General features: G+C 32.4%; 1 protein-coding gene across 7 annotated transcripts in view; it reads right to left on the bottom strand.

Annotated features, from left to right (window-relative positions):
* LOC126777343 (anillin) overlaps positions 1-13,245 on the bottom strand; it is a 67,317-nt gene that overhangs the window by 16,721 nt on the left and 37,351 nt on the right. For all 7 annotated transcript variants that reach the window (XM_050500344.1, XM_050500348.1, XM_050500347.1 and 4 more), the window contains 3 exons: positions 7,616-7,866; positions 3,887-4,115; positions 2,665-2,845 (listed from right to left, as the gene is read on the bottom strand). In XM_050500344.1, the coding sequence (XP_050356301.1) occupies positions 2,665-2,845; positions 3,887-4,115; positions 7,616-7,866 (661 nt within the window). The remainder of the gene's footprint in view (positions 1-2,664; positions 2,846-3,886; positions 4,116-7,615; positions 7,867-13,245) is intronic.

The following is a 13,245-nucleotide window of genomic DNA, read 5'->3' as shown; positions in this document are numbered from 1 at the left end:
CCTTGGGAACTAAGATTTTATGTCCCTTGTGCCTGTAATTACACTGGCTCACTCACCCTTCAAACCGGAACACAACAATATCAAGTATTGCTGTTTTGCGGTAGAATATCTGATGATAATAATATCGTATCGTAAAGTACCAAGCCATATCGTACCGTACCGTGTCGTGTTGATACGAGTTTAGTTACAAAAGCTGTTTTTAATAGCTACTTTCTGAGAGGACGTGTAACCATTTCATTTCTTGCACTCAAATAACAACACAAAAAAACAGTATGACTTATCAAATACACCGCAATTATTATGCTATTTGTATATCATTTGCAGATATTTAATATTTTTTTCGTCGCTGTTCTACGATTATTATACCATACATATAAAATGTGAGCATATATATATTTATATTTTTTTTGTATGTGTCGATGACGTCATTTCTATTGTGAAGTCTTTTTTTATTATATTTGCAACCGTTAAGTTTAACTATATTATTATTAAACCAATAAGTTTATATAGAATTGAAAATATTTCTAGCAATAGCAAATTTGTATATTTTTAAAGGAACTTCTATCTACGATACGTAATACTTTAAACTCAAGATGAGTAATAAGCTAAGCCCAAAATACCGAGTCATATTATGTCTTTTGCCCTATTTTGTAAATTATTTTACGTATTTAAAAAAAAAGTTATTAAACAATAACGGCCTTATAAACGTTGCTTAACGAATTTTCATTTAAAGACTCATCTTGTTCACTCTTTCTGGCATCATGGATTTGACACTCGAAAGAAGAAGACATAGCATTGTTAAACTAAACAGCCGTCAAGCAAGGTTTATAAGGTCGTAACTGCTTTTACTTATAAATATTGCTTAGGGATGAGTAATTGTTAACACTTTTTGGATCAGTATACGTTTCTATAAACGTCATAATTATACTTAGATATTGTGTCTAGTGTACTGTCCCTCGTACTAAGTGTTAAACAATTTGTTGTGTCTTCTTCTTTCTAATGTAAAATCAATGATGACAGAGAGAGAAAAAATCTTTATTTAACAAAACACTCGCTAAACATCGTCTATAAGTGAAGAAGCAGTAATTAAATTGTTGTCCTTATTATTTTAAAGTCATGTCTATATTGAAAGAAAGAGACAGTCATATTATGAACGTTAACAATCACATTTTATCCTTATACACGTTATTTATACCTATACTAATATATAAAGCGGAAGAGTTCGCTAGAAATTCGTCTTAGTTTTTGTAAACTAATATAAATAAAAAAATATTTATTCATCGTGAAACATGTTTGGCTACAAATATTTTTCATCTATTACGTGGTTTGTTGTTGAAAAGCAGTTTAAAGCGCTTTATAGCTTTCGTTTTTATAAACATATGCATAAAATACTTATATATTCGAAGAGTTAAGATAAATTTGAAGAGTATATAGACAAAATGCAATTGTTTAACGTTTTTAAGATTTATAAAACAATACATACAAACTAATTGATTAAATTCCTAATCATAATGGTTAGTCATTAAAAATACTTTTTAAATATGTATCGTTTTTTTTTTTTTTTTTGTGGGAACGCAGCTTAAAGTTCATAAGTAATTAAGCACTATATTTGTATATAAGCTATTTACAAACTGTCTAACCTACTTTAACTATATATAGGCAACATTACAGTCTTGATATCTACGTATTCCTAATTAATATAGTCAATTTGATAAGTTTTGAGAGTTATCTTGCAATAGCATTATTTACTTATTAAACGATTAATATTTGTATATTTCAATATATTTAAATCTACGTATATATATATATGTATTAAGTATTTCATTGTATTTGTAAACTATACGAAATGTGATTAGTTTTTAACTAAAATATTGTCAACAGTATGTCTATGGAACATATGTTTACTGCTATAGTTAACTATTTAATATTATTAACTACAAGTGATAAATCAGATCTATTAAGTAGATATATTTAAGTAGTTAGTAATCGATTTCGACACATTTCCTAAGATGACGTAACTTTTTTTTTTTTTTTTAATAATAAATCAGTCGAATTACATTGAAATGTTATCAGAGCTAAAAATCTCATTCAAAATTTCTAAACATATAAAAATGTAAAAAACGATTTATCAATAGGCACTAAATCTTTATTGCAAATTGACTTCAGTCTATACGAGTCGGTTTTGATATTAAAGATCAATATCACGTTACTTCCCCCAAGCGATAATACACTCTCGTCCATACATATAAGACTCTTTATTCTATACCGTTCGTCAGTCGGACACCTAAGGCGGTGTCAATGCGACCTAGCCATTTTTATCTCGAACGTAACGAGTTGCCCGCATCCCAAGTACCTAGGTACCTTTCAATGCCATCTAGACCTACATACATCTATGCGAGGTAACCTGACGGTTTTAATTACAGTTTAATAACGTTAAAAAAAAATAACCTATGTTCTAAATGATAACATAAATAATTATTTTCAAGTCGTGAACTTCACGGCAATATTCGAAATTTAAACTATACATATATGTACTGTCCGTAAGTATTATTCAAATGTTGGTAATAATTTGAAAATGTAAATCCAATGTTTGGCCGAACATAGTATCGCCAACTTCAGATGCATAAAAAGAAAAAAACGCATTCCAAAGCGTAGTGGCCACACCTTGATCCTCCACAGTCCGAATATTCCTCCTGTGTGTTCGAATTGTCCGTCTCTATGTCAGACAAATGTGGATATAATCCGGTCGGCTGATGTACGACCGCACCATTCTCCTTATTATTATTTACTTTTATCCTTTTCACGTCCTCCAATACCGATAGAACCACGGGGGAGTCTTGCGAACCTGAAATTCAATAAAAACATGTATCTTTTAATGTATTAACATAAATATGTCCCGATCGATTTTGCTACTTTGACCATCAACGGAGACAAGGTAACTAAGCATGAGTCATATTGCCAAGTATGTGCGCAAACATCATGTCAGATGGAACGGCAAATATCCGACAACCGCAGAGATGAGACTTTGCAACAATTTACGTGCTTTCCGAAACACGAAATTTGAAACACTGCCAGTTTCTAAATTTCAAGTAGTGGATTTCTATAAATTTTTTGACAGATAAAACAAATGACAGAATTGGATCTGTTCGATGTAGATGTACAAGCACCTTTTTAATCGTGTTTTTTTTTTTTTTTTAATAAAGCGGTGGTACCGTTTCGGAATATAAATTCAGTCGAGAATAACCGATAAGAAACCCAGTAGTTCATAAAAAAAAATTACAAACAATGATCATATACAATTATATTTATTTATCCAGTCTAAATATATAAAAAATACGAACTCCAAGCCCTTCTATGATTTATATATACGGCTTCGCTCACGTTTCTGTTTGTGTTGTCATGCAAGTGTTAGGTTTAAAAACGTGAACTTCGTCCATAGGGTTCAAGCATGTTTCGTACCAAATATCATCAAATTCAGTTCAATGGTTGGTTTAAGCCGTGAAAGCGTAACAGATGGACAGAGTTACTTTCGCATTTGTAATATTATATATTTGTAATATTATAGCCGAGATGGTCTAGTGGTTAGAACGCGTGAATTTTAACCGATGATCGTGGGTTCAAACCGGGCAAGCACCACTGAATTTTTATGTGCTTAATTTGTGTTTTTAATTCATCTCGTGCTTGACGGCGAAATACATCGTGAGGAAACCTTTATGTGTCTGATTTCATTGAAATTCCGCGACATGTGTATTCCACCAACCCGCATTGGAGCAGCGTGGTGGAATAAGCTCCATACCTTCTCCTCAAAAAGGGAGAGGAGGGTTTAGCCCAGCTGTGGCACATTCACAGGCTGTTACTGTACTAGTAATATTAGTATCTTACTTACTTCTACGTTTAACAGGTTGCGAACCAACAACCTTGTCATGCTCAACTTCCTTGTCGTCTTTCGGTTCAGATTTTGCTTCCAACGTTGCCTTGGGTACGTTGGCGATGATCTCGGGTTTTTTGTTTAGCTGGGATAAGCTTGTGGTGCTTCCCATCAGAGGAGCCTTTTCTGATTCGTGCTCGCTTTGATCGTCGTCAGATTCATTGTTTTCTGGTTTTTGAGATTTTGGCTGGAAGTAAGAAAAAGTAACATTAGTAACTCAGTAACAGGCTCTTTGTCACTCCTTTACAAATACCCTTGTAAATACTTAATATAAATAGGCAAAGACAAAACCATTCGGTACCGTCTTCTCATCTGTTTTTAAGCGATTATCATTCCTTAATTTATTAACTATTGTCGAAAATGGAAATTAGTGTTGAAAAAATTGTCTAAGCATGCAAAAACATATTTGTTTTCTTAAAATTTTCAATAATTCAATTTAGGTATTACATTCGGTTAAAACCTAGTATGGAGTCCGATTTCAAATTTTCTTGTTCAAAATCTATTTGAGAATATTTAAAAACGATTGTTTGACGTATAAATATTCCTCTATTCTGCCTTTTAAAAGGAAAACCGCATCGAGTTTCAGAATTTAACATAGCCATATTAAACGTAACTATTTAGAAAAATGAGAGTGAATTTGTCACGCGTTTATAAGTAGTTCCAACAAAAATATCGCAACGCATCATGAAAGCGTTTCGCTTTGTTAACAGAACCATATACGTCCCGGCGTATGGGAATTTTGAAGCAAAAGTTTCTTTCGCTTTATATGAAGTGTTAAAATTATCACGTTCGACCAAAATCCATTATATACCGCTTTCACTTACGTTCGGTTCATCTATTTACAATTATAAACGTGAAGAATTACTTCGTTCCATGTTCCAACATGATTTTAAAATAAACATTTGAGTGGCCCTTTTATTGCTAGAGGGTATATATATGTATATGTGTGGTCATATCGTTTATATATACGATACGGACTACAGCTAATGTTGAATGGACGATTCCATTTGTCACGCATGCGTTCCTATACCGTTCATCCTTTCAATTGATGCTGCGTGGTGGAATAAAGACTAAACCTCCAAGTTTTCTACCAGCAATAAAATATATAGATACCTAAGTTTATTACATACCATACACATATATACCTTTATTAAATACTTATTTATATAAATATACAATGATATAAGATATGTATAGCTCGTTATTGACATATCAAAACTTTTATAAGAAATGTAATTATTACTAATCGACCATTGCGACTATTCTCACCCTTAATATTTGACCTGAATTTACAATAATACAACCACAAATAACGGAATGTAACCAGAAGGCTCGTATTGCATATACAGCATTAAGTACTAGACCGCAATGATAGTTCAGATAATATCATTATTTGATACAAATCTATCTATCTTTATCTAGTATACGGCGAGATTATGAAATAAAACTTCAAGGTCCGCTTGGATGTGAGATTCAAATAAAAAACTTAACAATGTCCAATAGCAATGAGTTTGGATTGTGACTACCTCGGAGCTATACTGAACCCAATGTTAAAAGAACCATCAAGATCGTTTCATTTACAAAAAATTTATAGCCGAGTTTTGAAGTCGGTTTAAAGTCTTTTTATAAAAACCAATAAAAATGATAAAAATATATAAAGCGCACGTGTGCTTCAGTTTGAGGTTATTCAACTGTAGTTATTTCACCAACAAAAGCAAAGCTACCTAGGAACAATGCGGGTAGTTTAATTTGTAAGTTAAAGCAAATATTGGAAATCATAGATGTCCAGTTGGCTGGTTCATTTTTCGCCCAGAGAATCGGAAAAAAATTCAAAGAAGAAAGGCTTCTAGCATTCTTGCCAAAATTCCACGCGGTCACGATTTGTGCAGTTTTTAATTACTTGTACTATTTTTAATTCTTAGTTATATATATTTATAAAGCCTTAATGTAAATAATTGTGTTTGAATATAAATAATTTAAATATAGAATTGATAATGAACATTCTCAAGGAAGCCAGGACACAAGTGTGTACGCAAGCATAAGTGCACTCTCTATACCACGACTGGAAAGATTTCAAGCTCAGGGCAAACTATTAAAATGAACATAGGAATGACTATGAAAAAGTGGTAGCATATTATTAATACTTTCCTTGTTTTATTTAAAACCACACATCATACAGACAATTCATATGTCGTAGATCACAAAGAGGTAAAGTAAGTGCACTTAACAAAACAAATAAATCCCGGAATACCGACCGGAATAACTTTAGGGAGGGCACGCTGAGTATTTATGGAGGACTACAAAATTCGAACTTTACTTAAGAAACCCGTAACCGTAACCGTAACAGCCTGTGAATGTCCCACTGCTGGGCTAAAGGCCTCCTCTCCTCTTTTTGAGGAGAAGGTTTGGAGCTTATTCCACCACGCTGCTCCAATGCGGGTTGGTAGAATTCACATGTGGCAGAACTTCAGTGAAATTAGACACATGCAGGTTTCCTCACGATGTTTTCCTTCACCGTAAAGCACGAGATGAATTATAATCACAAATTAAGCACATGAAAATTCAGTGGTGCTTGCCCGGATTTGAACCCACGATCATCGGTTAAGATTCACGCGTTCTTACCACTGGGCCATCTCGGCTTTTTTTTACTTAAGAAAATATCGATGCAATTATTAAAATTAGTAAAATAGTATTCGCTTAGTTTTCAAAATTCAAACAAAAGCATATATACATTTATTTTTTCAATAATTATTTCCATTTTTTTTTCTCTGACAACAGACTCTAAACCTACCAAACGACAAAAAAAAAAGAAAATCGTTTGACACAGAGTAGAAAACATTGTGAAATGTTTTGTCTTTGCCTATTCATATATACATTTATAATATTAATCAAGGAGATATTATAAACGTTTAAACAATCTAAGATTTATCCTCATTCGTATTGTCTCCCTCTGATAACGGAAAAACTAATCGATTTAGGTTCAATTCTTGCTTATATAAATATAACGATAAATTTAATATACAAGATGCCATATACACATTGATGCAATTCTGAATTATTATTAGATAAGGCTGCCGAGTGTCATAAGGATAATCTCATTAGCAGTCAACATTATTCAGATTATATCGCCACTACTCATACGAGTTTAATAATTAGTTGTTTTTGCGAAACAAAAAGTACTTCGAAATACATATAAAGTGATTCATTTACTTCCTTGTACCAAAGGCTACATACATTTCGTACATTATATGTATACATATTGCTTTTTTTTACTTTAACGTTTATGAGCAAGTTTTCTACTTTTTTTATAGTATATAGATAGGCGGACGAGCATATGGGTCACCTGATGGTAAGTGATCACCAATGCCCATAGACATTGGCATTGTAAGAAATGTTAACCATCGCTTACCTAACTAGACGAGCTTACACAAAGCCCTACCACCAGTAAACTATGTATAGAAATGAATAATGTTTGAGCGTCTATCCGTGACTTCGATATAAATATACCTTTTTAATTCAATATGGCTATTTGTAAATTAATATAATTAAAACGAACTTTATTTTTGTTTGTGTCTGTCATTACTTCAATGTGATATATTATGCTACTTATTGATTCTTTACTAAAATATATATTTATATCTAAGAAAAATTTCAATGTAATGAAATAAAAACTAGACTTCTCCTTACCTTATAATGGAATCTGTTCTGTAGCATCTCCATTTCTCTGTTTCTTTCTTGCTTGAACTTATTAGCTATCGTCGTCTCGCTTATCGTCTGCTCCTTATTGAAAAGCGCTGCCAGTTTTCCTTTTATACCTCCTCCTAGAGAACTTTGACTAATGTTGTCTTCCGCTAAGCTATCTTTTGAATTCGTCCTGGAGTTTCTCTCGGGCGTGTTAGATTTAGTCGGCGTTTTTTGTGCCTGCTTAACGGTTTTGTCTGAAAGAGCAAAAAGCTTGTTAAGACGGGTTCAACGTTTATGTATTTGATAGCTATGTCTAGCGCCAATGGTTATTTTTTTACGTAATCGTGTAGGTGTCTTGTTACTGGTTTTAATAATATCTACTTATCGGCATTTGAATGTTAAATACCCCTATGATCGATCGTATGTGTAGGTTGGAACGATGACAAATATTAATATTTATATTAGCGAATAAGTAAGAAATTTTTTTCGTAATATTAATAAAAATAAAAACGTATACACATTTAAAACATATATTTATACTTTTGTTAAAGTTTTGCTTATGTATTGTTAATTAAAATTACTTAGTTAATAACTGACTACTATTTTAAGATAAATATAATCGTAAAGTCCAACATACAATATTATATATAGTGATCAAACTATTGATAAATATCAGAAATTAATCGAAGACAGAATATTTATGAGAAAATAAAACCCGAGGCATTTATTGTATTATTCATTGAAGGCTCATGTCGACATTCTGCCTCCAGATACGGTAAGGTTGCCTGTTAACTTCCTACTGTTGAGCAAAAGCCTCCTAACTTCTTTAGAAGAAGGATTGGATATTATTCCTCTATTTTAGATTAAATTCTTTAATAATAATATAATTATCTTGTATCGCTGCAAATAAAATACATACGACACTCTGTACTAACAAAATTATCAAAATCTGATTTAATTTATAAGCAATCCGTGTTCTGAGGCTTTAAAAATTAAGACTGCTCGAGTTTTCGATACAAATATACAGTTTCCGTTATATTCTAAAATTCTAAGCGGTTCAGATTATAGATAAATTTAATACTATTACTATTCCACTAATTGTATCAAATTATGACAAATGAAATATGAAACGAGGGTGCGAGAAACGCACGAAAGCATACGAAAACAACCCTATGATTTCAAAGAACATATTTGCATACATAATACTAATTACATATATACATATACTTACATATATAATATCACCCACGAATTTTAATAGCGAATACGATAGAAAATATTATAATAGATTTTTTTTCGTTTTAGATATATATCGAAACATTTAAATACATATGTATATATTGTCAAGGTATTGTCAAGTGTGTGACGTAAGCTGTAATCCCTTGTGCCTGCAACTACCAAAGATAAAGTAACGTATAACTGGAACACTATTACAAAACTATTGCTTGAACGTAATAAATCCTTTCAATATCTGTTACCAACCCACCGGCCTATGACCAACTGAAACTATAAGATGTTAGATTCTTATTACCACAATATACAAATATTGCGTTATGTGGTAAGTTTAACAAGGATATGGAGGAGTGAATGACTGTAGAATATGTTGAATTAAATTAAGTTTGTGTGAACTAATACGATCCCGCAGCCTCTTCGACCCGTGCCGAGGTATATTAGGTATATTATATATCACTCATCAGATATTCTACCGCAAAACAGCAATACTTGATATTGTTGTGTTCCGGTTTGAAGGGTGAGTGAGCCAGTGTAATTACAGGCACAAGGGACATAAAATCTTAGTTCCCAAGGTTGGTGGCGCATTGGCTATAAGCGATGGTTGACATTTCTTACAATGCCAATGTCTAAGGGCGTTTGGTGACCACTTACCACCAGGTGGCCCATATGCTCGTCCACCTTCCTATTCTATAAAAAAAAGGTCGGTCATCGCAGTTGTTTTAGTGACTAAAAATTCAAAAAAATTCGCCTCCTCCCAAGGGAGCCGGGTGCCTTTCTGGAGGTCACCGCTGCGTGAATAAAAACAGTTCGTGTGAACTATAAGCGTACGCAAGTCTAATCCTAGTTATTTACACAAACGCCGTCATTAAGGAAACCACGTAATTGCCTTACTGGTGTTAAATATATATAAACGCATATAATTTAAGTGCGACAGTTACGAAATGTCACGTTCAGATTATTATTTCGAAACTCTCTGAAACTACGACAAAGGCGTTTATTAGAATAAGAAATTGTGTTAAATATTGCAGTAAAAATATAAAAATAATTTGTGTAACATAACAAAAAAAAAAGGAATTCGCAAATGATTAATAATGAAACAAAAAATAAAAAACAATTCGCTGATATTTACCAAACGGATAACAAACCTTATTTTTTTATTTAGTAATAGAAACGAACTTAAATTTATTTTCAACTAATTCAACCTACAAGATGAAAATCAAAATAATTCAAGTGGATTCTTACAAGCATTTTTACTCGACATTTCGTCATAAAATAATTAAAGTAACCGCCGGTTCGAAATGTAGAATCAAGCTCAAAGCACCGGAAAGACCCCCTTTTAAATTTAATTTAATCTTAAATTGTTTTGATACAACAAAATTAAATTCGAAAATTTCAACTCACATCGCTTAAAGAAACAGGTTTCCTATTTGCACAACACTTCAACTGGTATTCATGAAATAACAAGGACTATCCTCACACAATATCAAAAGTTCACAACCGGTGCAGTGTAGTTGAATTCGTTAAATATAATAAAATTCACGAACAACGAAGCAATGTGCTTTAACGAACGTCACACGACGAAATGGCACGGATCGCCAGCCATCGGTCACAGAGATCTGTCAATTCTTCAACTTAAGGTTTTAAATAAGATTCTTATTTCTATCGTAATAACGACTAGGTTCACGTAACATTCCGCGTGATCAACGCGAGTCCCACGCCCGCTATTCAGCTGTCGCCAACATTTTCACGGCTGATTGAGTATGTTGGATTTTTCGGAAATGCCGTTCGGTTCCGGTAAGTGGATGCGTTTCATAATGAAACCCCCCCTTTCGGTAACAAGAGTCACCGACTATTGGGTAGTGATTTCACAAGATTATTATGAATCAGTTAATTTGTAAAATAGTGAAAATTAAATAATATGAGGTAACCTTTAATTCCGCTTTATTTAATTAAAATTCAGTAATACTTGAACTTCCTTAACGTTAATACGTGATACTTATATGCTCGCAATAATTAGGGCATATAAAATATGCCATTGAATTAAGTCGTAACATTTAAATTTTACGTTTATTATACATATATATTAAAATACGTTATTCTAATAATGTTCAAACTAAAAGTCCAACTTGGTAGTCTAGTCTTGGTGTCAATTATATACAATATGATATTTCATTATCAAATAGAAAAACAAAATCCGAAATGAAAATAGTGGAAAATGTAGGTCGACATTAATTTAGTAAGTTTTAACTTTTGCGAAACACGTTCACACTTATCGTTCTCTCGACACAACAAACAGTGTTATTAACATAACAGTAATTAAATCAAGAACTCATGGATGTGACAAAAAAGACAGCCTATCGCTTAAAAACTAATAAACAAAATGTATGTACTTTTAAAGTTATCATTATATTATGATTGTTTTTAATTATTAACAAAATTATCATTAAAAGCAATCATTACGTCAGAAAAAAGAGCATATAAATAAGCTTGAACCGAGAAGGCTTATATTTGGATATAATATATGGAGACTTCAAATCGTCGAAGATATTTGGATAAAATATATGGGGACTTCAAATCGTCGAAGATTCCCTATGAGTTCCAACATCTTGAAAATAGGACTAAAACTAAATTTATTTAGTTTTCCTCCGATTACTATAAATCTGCCCTTCTCTGTCCAAATGCATTATGAAATGTACGAAATATAAATCCAGGGTAGTCCCAGCATCATTGAAACAAAAACAATCGATATTTTTGCTTCAACATCGTGTATATCACTAGTAGGATATTAATACCTTATAAGGATAGTAAATCCTTAGAAGTAAAGTTAAGTAAATCTTTACGGAAAACAATCTGGCTTCACTTCGACTTGGGGGGAAAAACATGACACGTAAAATTCTTAGAACTAAATTCGAAAGTATCACACACCGATGTCGATATACTTCTTTATATTCATTAATTTATATAAGTAGGTCAAATTGTAAAGTTGTAATGTATCTGCTATTTAATATTAGAATTAGCATACAACTAACTATATATAAAAAGTAATAATATTTTTCTAGGAATAATAAATAAACGAATAGGCTCGATTTCAACAAGTTTATTATTGTACACCTACTACAAACTATCACGATGTCTTATGCATATTACATATATACGCTGAACAGCTGATACAGCTGCTCACGGCAGATGTACTTTACCTATTTATACTTAAGACAAAATACATATATCGCCCGAATCAAATGTATAAAATCGACGTTGAAAATAAAATAAAATTCTTTATAATAAAATTATACCAATCCGATGTATTAATAATTCGCTGCAGAATCAGGTAGATAGATAAAACTTCATTGTACATAAGTATGTATGTATTGTCGATCGTATTTAAAAACAAAAGGTAAGCATACAATGATAATAATAAGACAAAGGCCGTGTCGTTATGACATTTTTCTTCTTATATTTCGTAAGGACTTAAAATTTATATGCATGTCAGCTTTATAACATTAACAATACAGCACAAATATTGCATTTAATTTAGGGACTTATGACACTGGTGGTAGGGCTTTGTGCAAGCTCGTCTGGGTAGGTACCACCCACTCATCATCAGATATTCTACCGCAAAACAGCAATACTTGATATTGTTGTGTTCCGGTTTGAAGGGTGAGTGAGCCAGTGTAATTACAGGCACAAGGGACATAAAATCTTAGTTCCCAAGGTTGGTGGCGCATTGGATATGTAAGCGATGGTTGACATTTCTTACAATGCTAATGTCTAAGAGCGTTGGTGACCACTTACCATCAGGTGGCCCATATGCTCGTCCGCCTTCCTATTCTATAAAAAAAAAAAAAAAACAGTCCTATAAAAAAAAGAAAGTTACTTATCTTCATTATCTGATCTGGTTATTAAGAATGAAATATACCCATATGCAATTTTCTCAGCTGTAGCGACTAAATTTTTTAATTATTTTAAGCGTATAATCGTATGAAGATTTTATGGTATACGAATCACTTGAGTAATTTTATTAGTAAAAACAGCACGCAATAATACGTTGAATATAATAATGTTTTTTATATATATAAAATAGGTAAGCAGACGAGAGTATTGGTCACCACCGTTCATAGACATTGGCATTGTAAGAAATGTTATCGCTTACATCGCCAATGCGCCACCAACCTTAGGAACTAAGATGTTATGATGGACCTTTGTGCCTGTAATTACACTGGCTCACTCACCCTTCAAACTGGAACACAACAATACCAAGTACTGCTGTTTTGCGGCAAAATACTGATGAGTGGGTAGTACCTACCCAGACGAGCTTGCCCAAAGCTGCCAGTAAATTTATATTAATACGTGATGTCATCATATAATTATGTTAATTCAGGATAAAAAGACATTTAAGTCCC

This window comes from Nymphalis io, chromosome 22, assembly GCF_905147045.1.
Source record: "Nymphalis io chromosome 22, ilAglIoxx1.1, whole genome shotgun sequence".
In the NCBI taxonomy this organism is placed as follows: domain Eukaryota; kingdom Metazoa; phylum Arthropoda; class Insecta; order Lepidoptera; family Nymphalidae; genus Nymphalis; species Nymphalis io.
This window is presented reverse-complemented; position numbering and strand designations above follow the sequence as displayed.